This window comes from Drosophila subobscura, chromosome O (genome assembly GCF_008121235.1).
Source record: "Drosophila subobscura isolate 14011-0131.10 chromosome O, UCBerk_Dsub_1.0, whole genome shotgun sequence".
NCBI lineage: Eukaryota > Metazoa > Arthropoda > Insecta > Diptera > Drosophilidae > Drosophila > Drosophila subobscura.
Window position 1 is genome coordinate 12,737,167 of NC_048533.1, and position 22,551 is coordinate 12,759,717.

General features: G+C 46.2%; 8 protein-coding genes across 12 annotated transcripts; 6 read left to right on the forward strand and 2 right to left on the reverse strand.

Annotated features, from left to right (window-relative positions):
- Window positions 1-1,061: 1,061 nt before the first annotated feature.
- Window positions 1,062-19,111, forward strand: LOC117899312 (protein Skeletor, isoforms B/C). The gene is given in 8 exon segments (XM_034809238.1): window positions 1,062-1,639; window positions 1,976-2,204; window positions 2,272-2,619; window positions 2,680-2,704; window positions 2,706-3,234; window positions 3,299-3,521; window positions 3,583-4,310; window positions 19,085-19,111. Coding segments are annotated over 7 exon segments (2,181 nt in total). The 5' UTR covers window positions 1,062-1,467; the 3' UTR covers window positions 4,238-4,310; window positions 19,085-19,111.
- Window positions 5,572-8,779, reverse strand: LOC117899313 (protein fem-1 homolog C). Its single transcript, XM_034809239.1, has 5 exons — window positions 8,237-8,779; window positions 7,726-8,048; window positions 6,388-7,562; window positions 6,199-6,327; window positions 5,572-6,139 (listed from the first exon to the last, which is right to left on the reverse strand). Exons 1-5 carry the CDS (start codon window positions 8,365-8,367, stop codon window positions 5,915-5,917), a joined length of 1,983 nt encoding a protein of 660 aa, XP_034665130.1. The 5' UTR covers window positions 8,368-8,779; the 3' UTR covers window positions 5,572-5,914.
- Window positions 9,162-9,915, forward strand: LOC117899318 (baculoviral IAP repeat-containing protein 5). The gene is made up of 3 exons (XM_034809250.1): window positions 9,162-9,387; window positions 9,451-9,630; window positions 9,696-9,915. Exons 1-3 carry the CDS (start codon window positions 9,238-9,240, stop codon window positions 9,825-9,827), a joined length of 462 nt encoding a protein of 153 aa, XP_034665141.1. The 5' UTR covers window positions 9,162-9,237; the 3' UTR covers window positions 9,828-9,915.
- LOC117899316 (single-strand selective monofunctional uracil-DNA glycosylase) lies at window positions 9,970-11,037 on the forward strand. The gene is made up of 2 exons (XM_034809248.1): window positions 9,970-10,317; window positions 10,377-11,037. The coding sequence occupies exons 1-2, from the start codon at window positions 10,006-10,008 to the stop codon at window positions 10,902-10,904; spliced, it is 840 nt and encodes a 279-aa protein (XP_034665139.1). The 5' UTR covers window positions 9,970-10,005; the 3' UTR covers window positions 10,905-11,037.
- Window positions 11,186-11,934, forward strand: LOC117899317. Its single transcript, XM_034809249.1, has 2 exons — window positions 11,186-11,365; window positions 11,422-11,934. Exons 1-2 carry the CDS (start codon window positions 11,267-11,269, stop codon window positions 11,914-11,916), a joined length of 594 nt encoding a protein of 197 aa, XP_034665140.1. The 5' UTR covers window positions 11,186-11,266; the 3' UTR covers window positions 11,917-11,934.
- Window positions 11,893-16,459, forward strand: LOC117898950. The gene is given in 10 exon segments (XM_034808674.1): window positions 11,893-12,085; window positions 12,153-12,183; window positions 12,185-12,331; window positions 12,398-12,977; window positions 13,034-13,187; window positions 13,244-13,336; window positions 13,396-13,498; window positions 13,500-13,958; window positions 14,573-14,829; window positions 15,325-16,459. Coding segments are annotated over 10 exon segments (2,973 nt in total). The 5' UTR covers window positions 11,893-12,041; the 3' UTR covers window positions 16,430-16,459.
- On the reverse strand, window positions 16,482-18,431 carry LOC117899315 (carbonic anhydrase 15). Its single transcript, XM_034809247.1, has 4 exons — window positions 18,247-18,431; window positions 17,237-17,440; window positions 16,925-17,187; window positions 16,482-16,858 (listed from the first exon to the last, which is right to left on the reverse strand). Exons 1-4 carry the CDS (start codon window positions 18,308-18,310, stop codon window positions 16,511-16,513), a joined length of 879 nt encoding a protein of 292 aa, XP_034665138.1. The 5' UTR covers window positions 18,311-18,431; the 3' UTR covers window positions 16,482-16,510.
- Window positions 19,112-19,901: 790 nt separating the features above from the next.
- Window positions 19,902-22,395, forward strand: LOC117899314 (phosphoglycerate mutase 2). 5 transcript variants are annotated; one of them, XM_034809243.1, is made up of 4 exons: window positions 19,902-20,060; window positions 21,335-21,447; window positions 21,502-21,996; window positions 22,051-22,214. In XM_034809243.1, exons 1-4 carry the CDS (start codon window positions 20,029-20,031, stop codon window positions 22,212-22,214), a joined length of 804 nt encoding a protein of 267 aa, XP_034665134.1. In that variant the 5' UTR covers window positions 19,902-20,028. The 5 variants fall into 5 exon arrangements, with proteins under 5 accessions (XP_034665134.1, XP_034665136.1, XP_034665137.1 ...); XM_034809245.1 differs by having other exon boundaries at window positions 19,927-20,173; window positions 22,051-22,395; XM_034809246.1 differs by lacking the exon at window positions 19,902-20,060 and adding an exon at window positions 20,417-20,435 and having other exon boundaries at window positions 22,051-22,395.
- Window positions 22,396-22,551: the final 156 nt, after the last annotated feature.

A 22,551-nucleotide genomic window follows, 5' to 3' on the forward strand; every position in this document is an offset into this window, starting at 1 on the left:
ATGTAAAAGCATAAAATTATGAAATAAAAACTAAAAACAACCATAAATTGTGCTTCTTATGAGAATAATTACGTATACATATATATTTAAAAGTAATATTGTATTTTCAATGAACTAGTTATTCGGACAAAGCAAAGACAAAGAGAAAGAGATAGAAATGCCGGACGGTGAGATGAGAGAGAGCAGAGAGCGGTTAGGATATATAGACATAAACGAAATCAGATGAAAAGTGAAACAGCAACCAACTTGTTTGTGAAATACAGTCAGTGAGAATATTGGTTGAAGACTCAAGTGAAAATTTGTATACACATTCTTTTTTCGACGTCATATTTTTATTGTTTGTTTGCAAATTTTTTATTATTTTGTTTTTCTCTCTTTCATGCAACGCACATTCTTTCAATAAATGCCTTTTTGTAAATAAAATCGCAATAAAAGAGGAAAACGATAAACTTAAATCTTAAAAATCATTCATAAAATGAAATAAAATCCAAAAACAGTCTAGTAGACTGTCCAACAAATAAACAAATGGCAAACCGGCAGAGAAAAACAAAATGCAATTGATTAGTTTTCAAAACAATTATTGAATTGCTATACAAAATAAAGATCAGATACAAAAGAAACGTAAGAATACAATTTAGTTTTGCAAGCAAGAAAATTGACAAAAATAATCCAAAAGTGTGTATGTTTTTTCTTGGGTTAATGTAATGGGTACTCGAACTATCAGAATCATATCTTCCATGAGTCGGGAAGAGGTACGTGGGCAAAGCTGTGTAACCCTTGCATAACTATCGGAAGCCTCATAACTAGTCAGAAAACTATGAGTACACCTCGCTTTTTCCCACACAACATACCGCCAGTACCGTTATGAACTGCGTAGGCCATTCCAATGCAAGGCACGCATGTGCACAACTGCGATCGGGAGAGAGCAGCGGTGAGAGCGCAAAGCTCTCTTAACGTATGAAAGCTTCGAACTTCGAAAGAAACGAAGAAACGAAACGTAACCGAAATTAACGGCCACGCCAAGACAGACCCAACGGAGTCGGCTCAGTCCACTGAGAGACACGGCGCGGCTTGGTTTATTTTAACAACACAAGACACAAGAAAAAAGCGAAGAGAAGTGAACAAAAAGACGCCGGATCTGCGACTCAAACCGGTTTTGGCCTAACGAATACGAAAAACAATAGCATAGCAGCGAAAACGCATGCAAGTGTGGAAACGACCTTAAGATAAACCCAGGAACAAATTCAACCAAATAACTTGGCTTTAAGGAAATTTATTGAAACTTTTGCCAAAACTTGGATAAATGCAACAAATGCAAAATGCTGCTGCCTGTGCTAGGAGTCTGTAGAGAGTGAAAGAGCGAAAGCACAGAGTTATTGGTAAAAGCGAGACAGTGACAGACAGTACGTGGCGAAGGAAGTGGGAGTACGAGTGGGAGAGAGAGCGAGAGGTCCAGTCCGCAGCAAAATGACATTGAGAAACCAAGGCGTCAGCGACAGCGACAGCGACGGTGGCGTTCTTTGTCATCGCTGCTGCACCAGCAGAACTCAGGGACAGCGACGCCGACTGCAGAAGCAACAGCTGGCTTTTGTGACGCTATTACTGCTTTTCCTTGCTGCTGCTGGTCCGCACACTGCCCGTAAGTAGGGGGGAACGGCACGATTAATTGCAATAGCACGCTAAAAATGCAAAAAGAAAGAGAAATTTCAACAAGCGTTACGCTCGAGACATGGCAAAAACAAATTCACTTTCGTATAAAACTAGAGAAACTGGTCTACCGTCTGGCTGGGTCTGCCTCTGGCCGAGAGAGGGCGCCGCCGTATCGCCGCCCTAGTGGCAGTAAATCAAAAGCCAAATTGCCCCCGGCCTGGCCCATTAGTCAGACGGGGCAAAAGACCCAGAAACGAGTTTGTGACAAAAGTCTTTCGTTGAGGGCCGGCTCTTAGCTAACATTTTCTTCTCATCTCATCCACAGGTGCCCAGAGCGAGGATGACGAAGAAGATGGCCCGTACCGTGGAAAATACTTGGGCAAACTGAACTCGTATCACCATCAGGTGTCCGGCGATGTGTACGCCGTGAACGAGTACACCTTCCTCATAGTGGGCTTCAATTACGATGGCAACGGAGCGGATACGTTCTTCTGGTCGGGGGCCAGCAATCGGCCGGGGCCGCAGGGCTTCATAGTGCCCGACGAGTACGGCAAGTAAGTTCAATTGTTGCTCCATCCCTCAATATTTCCTGCTGCTATAATTGACTCTCTCGTAACTTAGAACCAACATCCTGGATCGCTACCACAACAAGGACTTTACCCTCAGTCTGCCCGATCGCAAGAAGATTACGGAAATCAAATGGCTGGCCGTCTATGACCTGAACAACCAGAACAACTTTGGCGATGTCTTCATACCGGAGGAGTTTGAGCCGCCGCGACCCCAGCTGGGCGGCACCTTCTCGAAGCGCAGCCACAACGTCAGCAGCAGCAGCATGGAGATCCTGGATTCAAAGACCATACGCATCAAGGACTTTACCTACGATGGCCTCGGCAAGCGGACATTCTTCTGGACGGGAGTGGGCGCACAGCCATCGAGCAGAGGCAGCAAAATGCCCGACGAGAGTGGATAGTGAGTGCCACACAAGTTTTCTGTTTATTCTACCTTAGTCCTCTCCTTTCCTTGCTTCAGTCTTGATCCCATCCGGAAGTATAACAAAGGAGACCATTGAACTGGAGTTGCCGGGCGACAAAACCATCTTTGACATCGATTGGATCAGCATCTACGACGTGGCCGACAATGAGAACTTTGGCCATGTGCTCATCAACGACGGGCTGAATGTGCCGCCCTCTCTGGTGAAGGTCACGCCCTTTGAGTTCTCGCTACCCAATTGCCGGCAGCTGCACAAGGACCTGCAGGTGTCCTGGGAGGTGTTTGGGCCGCAGATCACTTTCCAACTCTCCGGCCAGGTGGCGGCCAACGATTACATGTCCTTTGGCATCTCTGGATCTGATGTCTCCAGCAAAATGATCGGCGCCGATGTTGTGGTCGCCTACATCGATGAGATCCGGGGCTATACCGTGGACTATAACATCACCTCGCTGGCACCCTGTGTCCAGGTGCTCGGCCAGAACAAGGGCGTGTGTCGGGACGATGTTGTGGGCGGACTGGACAGCTTCCAGTTGAACACATACAGCCGGAAGGAGGGCATCAATACCATCAGTTTCAGGCGCATCCTCAAGTCATGTGAGTGGCTGCTCGCTCTCCCGCTGCTGTCATGGATTTAACGTTTGATTTATACTTTTTGCAGCCGATGATGGTGACAAGGAGATATTTTTGGATCGCAGTAACTATGTCGTGTGGGCTTTTGGCCAGTTGGACTCGAACAACGAGCCGGCCTTTCACACGCACTATCCCAAGAGCGACATTGTGATTGATTTTAATACCACGGAGCCGGTCAACGATTGCTTTGCCTTCACCAAGCGCACGGAGACGCCTGTTCAGCTGTGGGAGCGCACCAGGATCACAGATGCGTAAGTCGGATGCTTGGCCATGAAATTCTTTGTTCTCTTTTACGACTCGTGTTTCTTGCAGCACTGTGCGTACTTTTAATGCTTATCTGGGTCCATCGGGCGGTCTGCGTGGCTATCAGGGACTTACCGGTCACGTGTCCAGCGGCCTGGCCTGGTACATCAACGGCTACATGATACCCGAGCTGTATTTGAAGCGTGGCCTCACCTACACGTTCAAGGTGCGCGGCGGCAACAATCCCCACTCGCCGGAGCACTATCACCCATTGGTGATAACGGACGATCCGCAGGGCGGCTTTGACCGGCTGTCGGATGCCAAGCAGAGCGAAATCCGAGTCCTGGCCGGCGTAGAGTTCACCCGTCGAGGTCGGCCCAAGCCCACGGCGGCGGGTCCCCTCTGCCTGTCCAGCTATCCACCCAATTACGATCGCCGCCTGGATGACAACTTCCCCACATTCAAAAAGTTCAATCGAACCCTGATAACCGAGTGCGTGGACGAGGCCCCAGCACTACTGGAGATTACCCCGAACATTACCTGGCCCGATACGGTCTACTACAATTCCTTCACGCACGGCAACATGGGCTGGAAGATCCACATCGTGGACAGCTACACAAATCTGCGCCACAGCGGCCAGCCCAGGCTCACCGTCTGGTCGTGGCCCGTCGCCTGTGTGCTGCTGCCTTTAATTGTGCTGCTGGCTCATCCAGCTAAATGTTGACTGTTGTTTTCTCAAGTAGTTTAGGCCACTAAACTGCATATTTATGGATTTATTCTAAGTTGATTCGTCACAATGAGTGGATGGGAGATTGTGGAGTGAAGTGGCACCCATTTTGTGTATAATAATATTATCTATTTAAAACGTAAATAAATGCAAAACTGTGTTTTATTTTAGACGAAATCAAACTTGTTTTTTTTTGCATGCATTTTTAAGCGGAAACACAAAAAGACATTCGTTTGGAACGATTTTGAAGGATGTAAAAAGTTTATTCCACTTTATGAAACTGGAACAAATGTGAAAGAAATGTTCAAAACCATTGGTAAATGCATCCTTCCGAAAATAATATGGGGACGAAAAGTACATATATGGGAAATAGTTTTTATTGAATTTTAAATTGATAGCTTGCTGGAAATGAAATCATATTTGTATGTAAATATTTCTCATAAATGACTATGATCAAAATTAAATTTTAGTCTTAATTTCTGGAAGATAAATCGTAAATTTCTGGTAGTGTTTGGCAAACAACTGATAATAATTTTAGGTACAGAAAAATGTCAATCGTTGGTATGTACATACAATATGTAGTACGAAATATGCTTTTGTTGGGTAACTTTCCCTTTAAACGCCCAATTCTTATCCAAAGAATACAACCGGTCATTTATTTTATTGACAGTAAACTGTAAACTATTCAATTTATTGATTAGAATTGCATTTTACTCGAAAGTTCAGTAGATAATTATTCGTTTTTACTACCGTGCAAAACCAAACTCAACCACATCGAGACCCGGATCCGACCCGACACGAAAGTCTCACAGAAATTGTTATAAAATACTTTTACAAACAAACAAACACACACGAACTATACAATAATAAATAAGTCTAAAAATCATGGATCATGGTGTAAACACATACATAAATATGCGAGTTAAGTGGTTCAAGGGACAAGCAAATAGATCAGAGAAATGTCATAGGCGAGGTCTAAAGCGGGCCGAGAGTTGAGTGGTTTGGCCATCTTAGAATTATTTTAATATTTAATATATTGATTTCGATTTTAGTGGTTCAACAAGTGTTCAATTAGTTATTCTAGTTGTATATATATATATGTATGTGTATATGTCTCAGCTCAGCCATATGTCTATGTAGATAATATATATATAAACTTTATTGGCGTTATTAGAGTTACTTTCGCATGCCCATTCTCTAGGATCTAATCGAACAGCAGCCACAGAGAATTAGTCTGTTAAGTATGGTTTCATATCTGTTTATCGCTTAACATTTCCACCCAACCAGTTCTTGTAAGTTCTCTAAAATATTAATGATTCAGATACAATCTCTATGTAGTATTTATGTATGTATATATATATATCACTTTTATCGTTTAAACACTGCTCTTTCGCTTTTTACATTGTATGTGGTTGGTGTAGTTCTTGGTTGCTTTTTGTTGTTTTCTTTAGAGTTTTGTTTAAGTCTACATTTAGCCGATTTAACAGTAGATATATATGCAATATGTTTATGTAAATATCTGTAAATATTTAATATAGAGTGAGACAAAGTTTACGGACACACTGGTGAAATTTGGACACTCCCAAGAGGAAACTATGTGGAGGGTGAGAGGGGGAAACTACAACAATTTTGACTTGAAAACTTGACAATCAATTGCTTGCCAAATCGATCTGATTATGGTTCGTGATTGCGCACAAACTGTTCCAGCTGTCGATGCAACTGTCCCTGATAGGGTACCTTATGCTTGCTAATGGCCGTCGCCGCCAGGCACTGCAGGGTCACAAAGTTGAGCAGTGGAATGGTGCTGGTGGGATTGGAGGCAATTAAGTCGTAGGGCCGCTTGTCGGCACGGTTCGGCTGATCGATGTCCGCCCCGTACTTGAGCAACAGGTTAACAATCTGTGGGGGGAAATTCACATAGTCAAAAAGTGTAAAATTAAGAACTGATTATTGCTCACATCATTGTTGAAGTTGTACGGCTGGCAAGCCACATGCAGGGGTGTAGATTTGGCTTCGTTTTTAATGTTCACATCAACGCCGCACTCGATGAGCACTTTGATAACTTCCGCATTGGGAAACACAGTCTTCTGAAAGGGTGCAAAGTGGATGGCATTAATGTGAATTTGCTGAAAGAGTTGAATACATACATCGGCAAAGTTATCGTCGGTTATGTAGCCGCTTTTAATCACATTCAACCGCGAGGCGCACAGGTGGAGCAGGGTGTCCGCGGTGCTGGCACTCCTCAAATTGCCAACGACAACCGTTTCGTGAATGGCCTGATAGATCAGCTTGTTCTGTGGCTTGGTCGGGACGGTATTGATCAGCAAGTAGATGAGATGTGCCAGACAGCGCATCACGCGATCGTAGTTCTCCTGCTGCCTGCGAAACACTGGTCGCTGCTTCAGCAAGGCCTTCACAAGGACAGCGCTCTCCGCGAGGGTGCGGAACACACCCAGAACATCATCGAACCTGGGAAGAACCTTGTCGTCCTGCACAAAGCGTGGCCGTGCCTCGGTGCGAATGTGGCTGACGTTCTGCACATGCAGGTCGAGCAGAAGGCGGACCAGCGCCTGGGCGGCAAAGCAGGTCTCGAAATGCAATATTGACCAGTTGGAGACGCGCACTTCGAGCAGAAAGCGCCAGAGATCAACGCAGCGCTGGAACTGCAAGGAGTCCGCATACGAGGCACCCCGGAAAGTCAATCGGAAGAGCATATCCTTGTGGGTCAGGCCCAGGATACGCTCGCAGATCAACAGACTCTGAATGCGCATGGCATCCATGTCGGTGGCAATGTTGTCCAGCTCCTCCAGCGTGGTAAACTCCACCGCGTTGTTGTACGCACTGCGCAACAGAACGGCGGGCTTCTTCTCAATGTACGGCGTGCAGGCGGCCCGTATGTGGTGGGCCATGCGCCAGTGCAGTATGCACACACGCGACTCGTTGTGCTCGTCGAGAAAGGTCGAGCCCATCAGTTCGTGCGCCTCCGCCAGTCGCTGTGCCGAATAGTTCAATTCCTTCTTCAGATAGTCGAATATCTGATGAGCTCCCTTGAGGCAGGCGGTGCGCAAGGCATCGTCCCCATAGCGACTTGTCGCAAAGGGATCGGCGCCCTGCTTGATCAACATTTTGGTGGTATCCAATCGATGCTCTTGGATGGCATAGTGTAACGCCGTCTTGTCCTGTATGTCCCTCGCATTAATGTCGGCTCCCTTGCGCACCAAATACAAACAGAGCTGCACAGATTGCACGGAATTGATGAGACAGGTGCCGCCATTCACATTTGGCCTCTTGATATCGGCCCCATTCTCCACCAGGAACTTGACTGTAAGCAATAATTACAAGGGTTGTATGTGAGTTAATACGATGGTGGACTTGTCTCCAATTATTATATGGAATTGTGTGAGTGGAAGGTAGGAGTAGCTCTAAATAGAATAGAATTGTGGGAGCTAAGCAGCTGCGAAGATGAACCATTAACAAATCCTCACCAATATCCGTATGAGTCATGTAGCATGCGCTCCGCACGGGTGTCGAGCCCGAGTCGGATGGGGCGTTTATGTCGGAACCGATGCGCACCAGATACTTGACCATGGACAGTCTGTTGGAGACGACGGCCGCCCACAAGGGCGACACATAGTGGAAGCTGTTGTCCTCGAGCACCTCGTAGTGGCCACGCTGCTCGATGTCCGCCTCGCAGATGGTTATCAGATATTCGGCAATGACCACAGCACCTCGCCTGCTGGCAATGAACAGAGGAGCGCATCCATTGCGTTGTCTCCTCACCACTTCGCGGCGGGAGTCGCGCGGAAGCCTGCGAATGGGAATCGAAATGGGAATCGTGAGGACGGGAAGTATGATCAGCACGTGCAGCCATAAATTGTTTGAGGGCCACGATTCGCTTGTCGTTGATAAGGCGGACAGGTTCAACGACGCCAAACAACAATCAAAACATTGATTACAGGGCACTTCTTAGCGCCTATCGCGAGCCCCAATACATACTTTTCTAGCTCGTGCCGCAGGTGACGGGACAGAATGGAGTACTCTAGGCTGCGCTTGCACTCTTCGATGAGGTCGTGGCTTAGTTTGATCAGCTCCACTTTGGGACTGGACTGCTTGCGTTCGTTAGCCATGGACGCGTCTCATCGCCGATGGTGTGTCAGTGGCTGCCCTCGTTCTGTGCGTACGCGTACTTGCTTCCTGGATTGTCCTTGAGCCTTCTGCAGCCGTGGCGCGACACTGACCTACTAACTTTGGTTCAGGACTGGGCGAGCGCGTGCGAGGCGGGCGGGCTGGGCGTCAACTAGGTTGCGTTCCCGTCTACCCAAGGCCGTGACTGCGGTAGATTTTCGCCTGGCTGGGCTTCAGCACTTTCTTTTTTTCTTCTAATCAATTGTGTGCACCTTCCGCGAATGCAGAACGGTAGCACTTTTGGCACTAAAAAAGTGCACGACACGTATTGCACTGAGTGTGGTCTTAAGCTAATATCCAATAACTGTTTTTACTAGATTAGTTTTGTATTATTTATACTAATTATTGTTGTTTTTTCTTTTTGTGTGTGTGCCAACGTCAAGCATAAAATAACTGAAACAGCTGTTCTAACATACTAGCCTAACATAACAGTAGGCTGTGCTGTTACCTGACAGTGGCATAATTTTCAAAATATAACGCAGCCGATTTCAATTTATCGCCCGAACATATCGATACTTCTACCATTAACCTTACCTCATTGCTATTCAATATATAAAGGGAATCCTAGCAATGAATTTATTGATCAGTCCGGTAAAATTAAAGATTCACTTCTGAGACTCCTAGCTAGCTATAAAATGATTTACGATCGGTACATTTGCGGTACATTTTGAAAATGAGAAAGTATATTTCGGTATATTTCTGAGGGTGTAAATTATCGATAAGTCCGTCACTGAAAACAACAACGACGCGCGTCGCTTGTAAAAAAAAAGTATTTGTGTTGTTTGTGTCATAAAAGTGAAAGAAGAGGGCAAATGGATGCTACATCGGTAACTGATGCTACGGAGGCAATGGATGCGGGCAAGCTGGAGATGTTCCGTCAGCTAAATTTGTTGGAGCAACATCGTGTGGAGAGTTTTAAAGACTGGCCCTTCCCCGAGCAGTCATCCTGCAGTATATCCAAGGCAAGCGGCTTACAAAATGGTTTGTCTTTAAGTGCGATAATAATTAAACGCATTGCAATACAGATGGCCGAGGCGGGCTTCTATTGGACGGGCACAAAGCGGGAGAATGACACGGCTACATGCTTCGTGTGCAGCAAAACCCTGGATGGCTGGGAGTCCGAGGACGATCCCTGGAAGGAGCATCTGAAGCACGCGCCTCAATGCGAGTTTGTCAAGCTGGGATGTGCGGAAAAGGATTTGACGGTAAGTGCGCAGCAGCAGCCGCACTTGGAGCCTTTCCTCATGTAATCATTGGACTTCTTTCGCAGGTCACACAATTTCTAGATATACTGGGCACTGTGGTCAAGAGCAGCATAGAGAAGAGTTGTAAAGCGTTCAAGAAGAGCTTTATAAGGGATAACGAGAACAGGCTGGATGAGTTTACGCATAAAAATAAATAATATTTGGATTAACTGCGCGTATATTTAATTTTAAATTTTGTATGTAGAAATCACTTAATAAATCAGGTTGGCAGCCCTGAAGCACAAATCATCTGTTCCTCCCTGGCAATAATTTCGGTTTGTTATCAGCTCGCGCTCTCATTGTTTAAACTTTAAACTGTAAAACGTAAAAAGTGTTATGTTGAAGCGAAAGCTGGCCCAGCAGACAGCGGGACTGTCTGAGGGGGACCCGAAGAGACCAGTTATGGGTGCAGACACCACATCTGCTCTGTTTGCCAAACCCCTGTGGCAGCAGTTCTACGATATTGAGTGCAGGTTGAATGAAGTGCTGTCAACCAGTGACACGCCTGCGACAATTGAATGCACATACAATCCCGTGGAGTATGCGTCATCCCTGCACTGCGCTTATTTGCGCCGTTTTCTGGATGCAACGAAGCACATCATGTTCATAGGAATGAATCCAGGACCCACTGGTATGGTGCAAACAGGAGTAGGTTCAGGTCAGATGTGCTTGGCTCCGTCAGAAATTCACCCAAAATCCTCTTTTAGATTCCCTTTGGAAATGTGCGTACGGTAAGCCAGTTAATGGAGCTATCCGGGGAGGTCGGGAGGCCGCCTGTACTTCATCCTAAGCGACCAGTTGTTGGCTTAGAGTGCACTAAAGAGGAGATTAGTGGGGTGCGCTTGTGGGAGCTGTTTCTGCGTTTGGCGGGCGGCCGTCTAGACATATTTTCACAGCAATGTTTTGTGCATAACTTTTGTCCACTTGCCTTCTTCGATGCTGCCGGACGCAACATAACACCGAGCGAGCTGAAGGGTCCGTACAAGCAGAAGATCCGTGACGCTTGCTTGGATGCCTTGGAGAAGCAGTTGCTGATTGTGAAGCCCCAGGTGGTAGTGGCTGTGGGCGATTATGTCTATCAAGCATTGAAGCGCTCGGGCTACTGCAAAACGGTGTCCATGCTGCGCTTGGCGCATCCGAGTCCGCGTTCTGTGAACAACACCAAATGGCCTGAGAAGGCGCAGGAGTTTCTGGAGCAGCATGGCTTGGTACGTTTCATGCGCAACGAAGTGTAGGTTTCGCATTTAAAATGCATGTGTATTTTGTGCAATTATCCATCGATTAAATGTAAGATATAAACAACCATAGTATAGGCAGACCAACAAATATGCACATTCCGTACAAAATATTAATAATCTAATAAATAAGGAACAAAACCAATATACCAACTCAAGGTGTTAAACTAAATAAATTCAGAGTGGTTAAGTGGGTTAAGTTAGTTTTCTCCTCTGGACATCTACGGTATATTTCGGTATATTTGTGAAGGTCAGTCACACTGGCGTTTTGTAAACAATTGGTGATTTGAGCGACTTCCAAACAAAATTGCAATCTTGGCGGGAAATATCCGCTTAAGGCGCTAAGAAACCATACATAATAAATGTGGAATAACCACGAGATACATGGAAATGTATACGACATAAATACAATAAAGAACGAGGAAAGCATACACTCAGAAGATGTAGAAGCCGACGTAAAGGTTTGTTATGAGAGAATTCTTGGAGAGCCACAAACCAAATCTTCGTTTACTTGCAGCCAGAATTAACAAATCACAGAAATCAACACCCACGTATTCAACGCTTCGCCATGGCCAAGAAACGCCAATCGGTGCCGTACATAAAGCCAGGGCCGCAGAATCGCGAGGAACTTTTACAGAGCATAACGCATAACCGTGAGGAACTGGCAGCCTTCTTTCAGAAAGTGTCTCCAGATGGGGGAAAGACTGATTATACTGCTGCAGCGGTACCACCATCAATTGGTAAACCCACAGCTCCCGTGGAGCATCGCAACAGCTACGATTTGTTCTTTGAGAGTGCCTGCGTTAGCGTCAAGGGCCTGCCGCCAAAACTGGCAGCTGAGGCCAAGAGTCGCATTTCCCAGATCATCACCGAGTTCGAGATCCGTGCCATTTCCGAGCAGGAAGCCAAAGTCGAGGCGGCACAAGCCAGAGCTGTCCTCATCCATGCACGTAAAGTAGGTGGGGAGTTACACGTACGTGAACGTTCAGCCATGTTTCACACTTCAGAATAAGACTTACAAAATTCAATAATAAATTCAAAATCGTATGCTAACGTTGGCAATCATTTGTTCGCGTTTTGGTCTTAAATTCCATTTAAAAATAATTTAAATACGGAAATTAATGAGCATAAGGGAAGATGGTCGGAAAGCTGAAAGTGTGCATCATTGGCTCAGAGGGCTGGTAAGTGGTAGCCATAATGCTTTAACTACAGACCCTTCTAACCTCTACCATTTTACTACCATTTCAGGGGCTCGGCCATTGCTGCCTCTGTGAGCAACAAATGTTAAGCAGCTGGAGGGCTTTGACAGCCGTGCGCACATCTATGTCTATGACGAGCTGGTTCGCAGCAAATATTTGTCGGAGGTGATGAACAATTGTCACGAAAATATCAAGTATCTGCCTGGCATTAGGCTGCCAGAGAATTTGGTGAGTGAGAGAGTTACAGTCGCTGCAGGGCAGGGCAGGAAAATTAATCAATTGATGTCTTTGCAGATTGCCGTAAATGATTTATTGGCGGCTGCCCAGAATGCCGATATTTTGATATTTGCCACGCCACAGCACTTTGTGAAATCGTATTGCAACATATTGGCCGGCAAGGTGAAGGAGAACGCCATCGCCCTGTCCATGGTCAAGGGTCTGGCTCATGTTTCCGATGGCGAAATCGACCTCTACTCGAATTTGATTAGCCAGCAGTTGGACATACCGTGCTACTCGCTGATGTCTGCCAACAGCGCCATGGAAATGGCACAGGGCAAGCTCTGTGAGCTGACCATTGGGTGCAATGATGAGGATGATGCACGCCTGCTGACTGAGGTGCTGCAAACAGACAACTGCCGGGTGATTACCGTTGACGACGTTGATGGCGTGGAGCTGTGTGGCACGCTGAAGGACATCATTGCCCTGGGTGCGGGCTTTGTTGATGGCCTGAAATTGGGTGAAAATGCTCGAGTGGCTTCCCTACATCTGGGTGTCAAGGAGATGATGCGTTTCACAATGACCTTCTATCCAAACGCCAAAATTTCCACATTCTTTGAGAGCTGCGCTGTGGCCAACTCGGTGGCCTCCACCTATGGTGGGTACAACCAAACAGCGTGAGCCAGCACTAATCCAACCATTCCATCCTTTTAGTCGATAAGAATGTCACCTTTGCCAAGAGTTTCATCACTTCTGGAAAGACCATTCAGGAGATTGAGTCGAATCTGTTGAATGGCCGCAAACTGCTCGGCCCCTTGGTGGCCGCCGAGCTGAACACCTTTCTGGAGGAGGAGGACATGCAGGATGAGTAAGTGGTCCGCAATTGTCTCTAGTTGAACACCTAACCATCATGTAGACCCACAGATTTCCCCTCTTTACGGCCATACACCGAATCTGCCAGAACGAGGTAGACCCTGAGACAATACTGGAGACCCTGCGGACTCACCCAGACCTGAGGTAAGCGGGTACCTCCACATATGTTGACTGGACTGATATTCATCTTTCTTTATCACCAGCAGCAGCCTATCCTTTTCACAATTCCTTTCGGATGAGAGCACCACGGAAGATAGTCTGGAGAAAATATTGGAACCTCCGCCCGAACCCATTTCGGCCTTGGACAAAGGCTCTGACTGAGGCAGGCAAAAAGAAGAGCTTTCGGGAATTGAAAGAGAATGGCAGCTGGCATCTGGTTTATGATGTAAACAAAGCCAAAAAGCAGACATCGATCGATCCCTGGCAAATAAATGAGCGGAAGGGACTACAGATTAGTGGTTGGCTGGAGTCAAACGATTCCAACGAACCCAAAAATGCCTCCGGTACTCAGGGCTCAGGCGAAAACGAAAGCATTGTCGGCTCCACCTCGGGGTCAGATGATTGCCAAGGCATCGGATGTACTGAGAATGCGGAGAAAACCGAGAAGTTGCCTGTGGATAAAACCTGGCTAAGGGATCAGCCACCACCAATGATAATTGGGAGCGACGACAAAAGCAACACCGAAACGCCATTCAAAGATTCGAATATGGCAAAAGTGGACGCTGCGGAGACGAAAGAATCCTGTGGAGAATCACCCCAGGCCGCTCATCAATAAATTTCAGGCACTGAACATAAAGCCCAAGACGGGGAAACAAAGTAAAACAGATAAAGAAACAGCTGCCTCCAGAGCTAAAGACGGGAAACAAAAGAGTGAAGTTCTTCCCAAGAAACTAACGATGCCAACGTTTTCATACACTCAAGAAATACGGCAACAAATCGAGGCCTTAACATCTAAGAGTAAGGAAAATGCTACACCAGAGTCTGAGAAAAATGTAAATGCAAAGGAGGAAGCTGGAGAACGATCCAAAACTGATGGTGTAAAGGCAACAAAGGCTGAATTTTCGAAGGCTCAGCAAGAAAAGCAAGTTGAGACAAAAAGTGAAACAATTTCTAGTACTGCTGAAGATAAATACCAAATGCGTGAGGATCCTGTGAAAATGGAAGTGCCCAAGCATGAGGATAATACTTCCAAGCATAAGGAGTCCTCCGCAACTGGCTCCGAGCATAAATTTGTGTTTGACAGCCTAGAGGACAAGCAACGCTTCGAGTCAATTTTAATGTCAAAGTCGAAGAAAGACAGGCTATCCCGAATAGATGGCTCTGAGTGGGAAAGAGTATACGCAGACCTGGAGGTACATGTCGCCGCCTCAACCTTTACAGAATCTTCAGGTTACCGCAGAAGATAAGCAGCAGGAACAGGCAGAAGATGTGAAAATGTCAGAGTCCATAGAGGAAAACAAGGCGGTACCCAGGGAACAGCAACAAGACAGCCTGAGGGAAGAAAACTTTGAGAAGTGGAAGCAAGTGGAGGCGGAGGAACGACCAGCGAAACACTCACAGACCGAAGAGAATATGTATCTTAGTGCTGAAGAGCTCATCAGACGTGAATTGGAGCACCATCAGAAAGAGAATCACGAGTTTGCAGAGCAGGCGGAAGCTACCAGAATACCGAAGGAGGAACGAGGGAGAAGGCAAACAGGAGATGATCCCTGTAGATGAGGAAGTGCCAAAAGATGAAGACAAAAGAGAGTTGCTGTCTGAAGAGAGAAAACACGATGGTCAGCGGCCAGCCATTGAGTGGCCAGAAGAAACCGCACCAGAGCCCCGATGATGCCAATCTGCGCTACTTTAGCTTTGACAAGAAGGATGGCAAGGGGCACGAATGGGATTGGCTGCACAACAAAGAATCCCCGGAAACCAAAGGCAGGCCAGTGGATGAGCGCTTGTCGGAGTATTATGTGAACGAGAAAAGTGACCAGCAGAAGCTCGAGAAGCTCAACAAGCAGCTGCAAGAAGTATTCAAAAAACATATGGAAGAGGCAGACCTAGGGATCGAGGCTTCTGGCAATTCCGTCGAAAGCCACGAATCCAGCGAGACTAAGCCACTGGCCATCGATCCTGTGACTGCCCAGAAGAGACGCGATGCCCAACATGCCGCAGACGCCGGTGCCGGGGCCAAAGCAAACTCCGGCGAAGGCGCCTCCACCAACGCCCAAACGCCAAAAGATTGCGGAGGGTTCGCCGCAGTTTCAGGCTGCGCCGCGTACGATTCCACCACCATCGCCGCAGACACTGCCGCTGACCCCCCAGGAACAGCAGCCACACCGCAAGCACTTGCCCATCCAAAGCGACGCTCTTGAGCAGCCACCAGCATCACATCAAGCGGATGAAAGTGCCAAAGCAGCGCGTGGCCAGAAAGGAATCATAGAAACGCCAGCAGCAACCAGAGAAGCGCACTCACCAAGCGATCAGCAGGCTACAAACAAGGCAGAGGCTCCAGCATTTGAAGTGAAAAAGTTGATGACGCATTTCTTGAAGAGAGAACAACCAGAAACCACCAAGCAGGTGGAGACTCCACCAAATGAAGTGAAAAATCAACGAGAGAGCGCTTATGAGTTGGTGAATGATCCAAGAACCGCAACGAAGGAGCATAAACCTCTTCCTGAGGACAACGCGCCACCGATAGAGAAACCTTCTGCCCAGGCATCACCGAAGGAGCAAAAGCAGCTGAAGGCGGGCGAGATGACCAAGAAGCTGCGTAGTATGCTGCGCAGAGATCAGGAAAAGAAAGTGGGCTACAAGGGTAAGAATCCCTTCCTCAAGGAGCCAGACTTGCAGTCCCATCCACCCATGGATACCAGTCTCGAGCACGACCTTGCGAGGCGCAGGTCCACCGGGCAACAGTTGCGTCGCACGGTGGTGGTCAAGCCGCCCTTCAATCCCCCACTCAATCCTCGTGTGCGCATACCGCGTCCACCTTTCGATGGTCGAGATCGCGAGTACCACACCCTGGCCATGCCAGCGATCTGGCTGAATCTGAAGCAAACACAGACCCAGACCACGATGAGAGCTAACAACCAGGTGAAGCAGCTGTCCATGGCGGTGCACAGTCCCCCAAAGTTGCAGCTGCCATTGGGCCTGCTCCCTCGTTGCTCGGCACTGAACAAACTCCTCTGCGCCGTCCAGATTGGGTTGCTGGCCACGTTCCTCGCTCGCTGCAGAAATCGCAACAAGTAGACCAGAACCGAACTGAATGATGCCAACGAACCCTTCGCAAATAAACTCTAAATTTAAATAAAATTAACTTTAATTATTTAGCTATAACCAGGGCCGCCGATGGAAGATCTGTCGCGACTCCTGCGACTGCAGTGGCCGGAAATTGTTGAGCAATGGTCGGCCATGGCGGTTCCGCAGTTGCCAGAACTTGGGCAGATCCTGGTGCGAGATGGGCAGCACCTCGGCAAACACGTGCCACAGCACGGTGGGCGAGCAGGGGGGCGTGGTCAGTGAGCCCTTGTAGCTGTAAAAGTTCCCCACATCCAGATTGCTCAACAGCGATCCGAGTGTCATCAGAACCGGAGGTGCATAAGTGCTGTTGAAATCTCCCACATGCAGCAGCGAGGCAAAGATCTCATTGAGTCCGGGCTGATAGAAGGTGGGTCCTGTCTGCAGTTAGATTAAGTTTTGGCATTAGTTTTGGAGCTCTCAAGGAGCTGCTCGATCTTTGCTTACCCGCACCACCTTGAAGAGCACTGCCAGCACCGCCAGGCCGTCGCTGTTGTTGCGCGCCTCCTCATCGCTGATGTACTTGGTGTTGCGATGCACAATATGCATTTCCAGATCGTAGCGCCGGCCATTTAGCAAGTGCTCCGAGCCCTTGCTCTGCTGCGAGCCCCAGTGGAAGTGCACGTCCCTGGCCTCGTAAAAGTCCTGCAGCAAGCCGCCAGTCACATAGGGACGCTCCCCAAAGACAGTCGTCGGAATGGTAAAGTGAACTAAAAGTAACAATCTTAGAGTGTGTTTTGGGTTAAACAATTTGCTTGCCTGTATGTCCATTGTTGTGTATGTTCAAGAGCTGATCGAACGGCTCGTCGTAGCGATAGAAATGCAAGGGAGGCAGACCAATGGGTATTACCTTGTACCTACTGATGGCAATCGGTGACTGCTCTGCGCCGCCACAATTGGGAAACGTGTCCTTCCATTCGATGGGGGCATTGTAGTCGAAGCTTCGCTCTTGAATGCCAAAATCTAAAAGGAAAATGAATCTTGTAATAGTTATTTTGACTATCTGATCTTCATATTTATTATCTTTGCAATGGTCACTGTAATCTGCAACTGTTTCCATTATTTATATAATCTTTCTTGTGGCAATAGGCTTGGCAATAGGTCACTTGGCAAACGATTAGGAAGTCTCTCTACGCCATTTCCTCACCAGCCAATCTCTTATTTACCTCTAAGTGCGTCTTAATTGCTTTATTTTGGGGGCACATCATGGATATTCCTTGTGGTTTCTTTACATTGTTTTACGGTGGGTTTTATAACAATGAAAACCCAACGGTGGGTTCGACTGAGACTGCGACATCTACTCCGCCTCCGCGATTGACGCGCTCATTGGCTTTCATGGAGCAATTGTGCATGCAAATTTAATTATTGTTATTATTTACAAGCCACTGTACTGTTTGCTATCCATTAGACGATGCCAGAGATGCCGGCAGTTATATGGGCGTTGAGTGTGACACACGAGGGTTCAGCTCACTTTGGCCTGGAGATGGCTCATAAATTCCTCTCCCAGACTGAACCAGACCGTCTGCGGGCTACGCAATCGCCTAGGCCTAGGCCTAAAAATGGTCATGTCTCTTATGCTCCAGCGCCCACCAAGGGGAAGGGGAGGGTAGATCGGCATCGATCGATGTCTGGCGTCTCAATATCAAGGAGATCGACTGCACAATCGGCAAATCTTTTGCAGATATCTATTCTTTGGTTCCACTTGGTTGGCTTGCAGATACATCCGTAATGATTATTCCATATTCCATTTCCAATGCATCAATACTCACTTGTGGCAAACGGCAGCAGAAACAAAAGTCGCTGATAGAAGTCATCAAAAGCTGGAAAATGCATTTTCCACCCACCCACACACGCACACACACACGTCACACACCGACAAATACAAGATGAAAGACACGATCCGTACCACACCAAAGAGATTCACGCACGTTTCTCTGCAGACTGAGCCATGGCCAGCATTGGCCAAAACCTTTATACTAGCGGCCAAAAAGGGCTTCCACTGAGAGCAACATTGTCAAACGCTCGACGGAGCAGCAGTAGCAGCTCTCGAGGAGATGGTTATCTCGTCTCGACGTGCATATACCTCTGGTAGTTGGTGCCGTAACCTAAAGACTTTGTTCAACTGAGATAATGAGGGGGCTGGGTAATGTGGCACGCGGCAGATGCAATCAATAATTATGAATATAGAAAGATGGAACTACTGTTCCATCTGTACTGTATTCTGCAAAATCAATGGGTATAGAAAAGCAATTTAAAATCTATAAATAGAGCAAAAAGTAAGTCTGGAGATTGTGGAAAATGGAAATAGCAATTTATATTTGGGTTTCATAAATCATGAATGTAATATCTGGATATTGGACACTTTCAATTAGTAAAAGAGATAGCAGAATGGTTTAAGATATACCAGGAACACAGAACGAACTAACATTACTATGCACATGGAATATTTCCAATTTTTATGACTTTTTGAGTTCTGCTTTAATTTTGTTAAATAATCTTTGGAGGCAGAAGGGCCGCGTAGATTTAGTCTGGCTCTTGCACAACATTTACAAAAGGTTTTTACAATTTAATACAATTTAAAGGTGCATACATGCAAATACATTTGTGTACATACATATGTATGTACATATGTATAGTTCCAAAGAATGATATAACTTTTGGAACATAAGCAGCTTTCAGCTGCATTTATTTTACTTATTTCGCTGGCAGGCTTAATTGAAATCCAGGGTTTTTGTTATAAAAAGCTGATCTGACTGAAAGAGCCTCTTTTTATAGTCAAAACTTGAGCAGAAAGTAGTCGTTCGCAGTGCGGAGTACACGTATTTTTGAAAGTTGGTAGGTTTATCATAGATTTATCTGAAATTCACATTAAATTACAATATGATGCCAATGGTTTACATGAGTTAAACGAAATACTTATAATCTTCCGGTCCTTACGAGCCGGTGAACATTCAGGAAGTGGCAAAACAATATCCTGTAACTACGAGCTTCCAAAGATATTGAGTGTGCATAAATTTCTGTTATGTGTACGAAGATAATAAATCATTTCCAGAAATGGGAATAAATAATGTTTTTAATTCGTTTTCGGATTCGTTTTCCAAAACAACGTAGGTCTAGAAAATCATTTCAATAAAAGTTGTTCCAAATTTAGTACGACTGAAAGATAGATTCGACCTTGACATAGCAAACGCGTTCCATTTACTTGACTGCAACGTGAACCCCCGCTTAAACATTCCTTACTTTTAAAGTTAAATTGCAGTTATTATTGATTTTCCAATCACAGCTGTTCGAAAAGCAGTGCAAACAGAAGCAGTGCATCAGCCAGCAGACATTGCAGCGGAGAGCGTCAGCTGTCGACCAACTGCACACAACGAGTGTGTGAGTGTTCCGAAGCGTCAACGCATCGACAGCAGCAGCAGTCGCTGTGATAAAATTGTTTGCCAATAAGCATTTTTTGCATAGTACAAAGCGCCGGCAGAAGAAGCAGCAGGAACCGGCATCGGGAACCCAAACTGTAGGAAGTGGGAAAGCTGGAAAGAAGCGGCGGAGCAATGGCAATTCTGAAGTTCTTGCGAAACAAACTGTAACGTATCTAAGGCACTCTTAGCAGCAGAAACAACGTACAATTTATAACAATCAAACAACAACAAACAAAACAACAGCATAACAGCACAACAATAAATATGCGCTCCATGCGTAAGTATTGGGGGGATAAGTAATAGAAGAGATGAATGGTATTCCAGCCACTGCTTTTGATTTTCATTTATAATTTGAACAATATAAATGTTCACGGTTAAGATTACTATAGCCTCTAGACTGTTCTTTTTTGTTCAGATTTGTTCTATTTATATTTCTATAGTCTATTTCGATTCGATTCAATTGTTCTCTTTTTGTTATATCACACAAAAATAGTCACTCTGTTCATTGTTGTTAGACAAGCTTTATTTGTGGTCTCCACGTACGTATTTGTTGAAATTGTTTCAAATCAGTATTCAACTTGGAATTTATATTGGAAAGTGAAACTTAGAAAAATGGCTTCTACGTTTGTATTAGACTGTGGAAGTGAACCCTAAAACAAAACGTGAATTGACTCATTCAAGGTCACATGAAAGGCAGTTGCTGGAGTACCATTAATGGGCCAAGAATTAGGCGCGGACACGACTAAAACTATTTATTCGAATGCGAACGTGGAATGCAGGAAAACAGCAACACGTACTGGAGAGAAGAATGAGCCGAGCAAAACAAAAGCAAGATGAACGAAGCGAACCGAAAAGTGTAGAGGGAAGGGAGGGCAAAAGGTGTACACAATGCTGTGTGAGTGTGTGTGTGTGATTGAGTCTGCCGCTGTCTGGACATCAGATAATGCGAATTATATTTTGTTTTGTCTCGTCATGTTCTCGGAGCGCGCGTTTTTCTCTCGCTTCTTGTTTGTATCTTTTTTAGATACTATCGTTCGTACACTAACCGAAAATATGTGTGGAATGCGCGTCTTGTTGTCTTCTCGGTCGTCTCGTCGTCGGGGTTTCTGAGCCCGTGAGTCCAGCCGAGCCCAGCGCCGAAACGAAACAATCGCATAGACAGCGCTGAGGTGAACACACACACATTCAAGTTATCCAGCGCGACTTAGCTACCGTTATCTCCAGTCATCATGAGGTAGATTAGGAGTTCCCCCCATTCTCACACTCATCAGCTAATCTGTTGAGCTCCATTATCAAGCAGCATTAGGATGGATATATTGCTAGCAGCTTGAGATAAATCTTCCAAACACCAGAAGCACCAGGCGAAATACAAGTTTTAAGATCTGTGCAATATCGGACTCAGTTAAGGAGTTAATTTAACAATCCATCTCCATTGCAGATCCCAGTACATGATGAAGACGAATCGGCTGGTGTTGCTGCGGCACGGTGAGAGCGAGTTTAATCTGGAGAACAAATTCTGCGGCTGGCACGATGCGCCACTCACTGAAAACGGTAACCGAGACACGAATAAGCCGATCTGTAATACTAATCGAATTGCATAAACAGGTGAACGAGAGGCCTGCATGGTGGCCACCCCAGCGATCCTCCAGTCTCAACTTGATTTCGATGTGGTGTACACTTCGGTGTTGGATCGCTCCAAAAAGACCGCCGATCTGATACTCAGCAATATGAATCGCGCCTATGTGCCGGTGAAGGCCGACTGGCGCCTGTGCGAGCGCCACTATGGGAATCTGACGGGCTTCAAGAAGCGCGAGATAGCGAATATTTATGGAGAGGATCAGGTGCAGGCCTGGCGACGCGGCTACGATGACGTGCCACCGGCAATTGATGTGGAAAATCGGTATTACTACACGATCCGAAACAATCCCATCTTCGACGATGTGCCGGCGGGTCAGTTCCCGCTGACAGAGTCCCTTGGCATGTGTGTGGATCGCGTGGAGCCCGTGTGGAAGGAGATCAAGCAAGAGGTACTCAACGGCACGAGAGTCTTGATCTGTGTTCATGGAACGGTTACGCGGGCCCTAGTCAAGCACATTGAGGGTGAGTTCTGTATTGTAGTTGCCTATACTCTCTCTGAACTTCCATTTGCCGCAGGTATCTCCAAAGAGGCCATCCAGAAAGTGAACATTCCCAACTGCATTCCCCGAGTGTACGAGTTCAACATGAAGACTGGGGATCTGCTTGGGGGTGCCATCAATCTTGGTGATCCGGAATATATCAAAAAGAAGACGGCTCAGGTGGCAGCCATCGGCGATTAAATTTAGCGAAAACTTCAAAATAAATCGCGAATTATTATGAATCTACACAGAAGAAGCTCTTGCAGTTGGCGTTGTTCGAGCGTATATGCATACATAAAATATATTTAAACCATAAGTTATATCCCTATACACACTATATTTTCGACCAAAAATATACAGTTACAAATAATACTAAAGTTAAGCAACGACTGAAAGGGATTTGAAGGGATTCTCTCTATCAGATATGTTTGGAATAAACATGTTTAGCGTGATCTTGATCGAAATCATATACGAACTCAGCAACAGAAGTGCCTGACTAAATGGAAATTCTTTGAATGGGTGTTCATTTCGAGACTTA

Excerpts from the sequence above, each read along its gene's own strand:
- LOC117899313 (XM_034809239.1), bottom strand. The coding sequence starts at position 8,367 with ATGGCTAACGAACGCAAGCAGTCCAGTCCCAAAGTGGAGCTGATCAAA. Across the intron at positions 6,328-6,387 it reads CCGACGATAACTTTGCCGAT|AAGACTGTGTTTCCCAATGC; the intron begins GTATGTATTCAA and ends GCACCCTTTCAG. Across the intron at positions 6,140-6,198 it reads CGTACAACTTCAACAATGAT|ATTGTTAACCTGTTGCTCAA; the intron begins GTGAGCAATAAT and ends TTCCCCCCACAG.
- LOC117899315 (XM_034809247.1), bottom strand. The coding sequence starts at position 18,310 with ATGCATTTTCCAGCTTTTGATGACTTCTATCAGCGACTTTTGTTTCTG. Across the intron at positions 17,188-17,236 it reads ACACAACAATGGACATACAG|TTCACTTTACCATTCCGACG; the intron begins GCAAGCAAATTG and ends TGTTACTTTTAG. Across the intron at positions 16,859-16,924 it reads TGCTCTTCAAGGTGGTGCGG|ACAGGACCCACCTTCTATCA; the intron begins GTAAGCAAAGAT and ends ATCTAACTGCAG.
- LOC117899314 (XM_034809240.1), top strand. The coding sequence starts at position 20,657 with ATGCGAACGTGGAATGCAGGAAAACAGCAACACGTACTGGAGAGAAGA. Across the intron at positions 21,448-21,501 it reads TGCGCCACTCACTGAAAACG|GTGAACGAGAGGCCTGCATG; the intron begins GTAACCGAGACA and ends TTGCATAAACAG. Across the intron at positions 21,997-22,050 it reads CCTAGTCAAGCACATTGAGG|GTATCTCCAAAGAGGCCATC; the intron begins GTGAGTTCTGTA and ends CATTTGCCGCAG.
- LOC117899318 (XM_034809250.1), top strand. The coding sequence starts at position 9,238 with ATGGATGCTACATCGGTAACTGATGCTACGGAGGCAATGGATGCGGGC. Across the intron at positions 9,388-9,450 it reads CATCCTGCAGTATATCCAAG|ATGGCCGAGGCGGGCTTCTA; the intron begins GCAAGCGGCTTA and ends ATTGCAATACAG. Across the intron at positions 9,631-9,695 it reads GTGCGGAAAAGGATTTGACG|GTCACACAATTTCTAGATAT; the intron begins GTAAGTGCGCAG and ends CTTCTTTCGCAG.
- LOC117899316 (XM_034809248.1), top strand. The coding sequence starts at position 10,006 with ATGTTGAAGCGAAAGCTGGCCCAGCAGACAGCGGGACTGTCTGAGGGG. Across the intron at positions 10,318-10,376 it reads CTGGTATGGTGCAAACAGGA|ATTCCCTTTGGAAATGTGCG; the intron begins GTAGGTTCAGGT and ends ATCCTCTTTTAG.
- LOC117899317 (XM_034809249.1), top strand. The coding sequence starts at position 11,267 with ATGTGGAATAACCACGAGATACATGGAAATGTATACGACATAAATACA. Across the intron at positions 11,366-11,421 it reads ATGTAGAAGCCGACGTAAAG|CCAGAATTAACAAATCACAG; the intron begins GTTTGTTATGAG and ends GTTTACTTGCAG.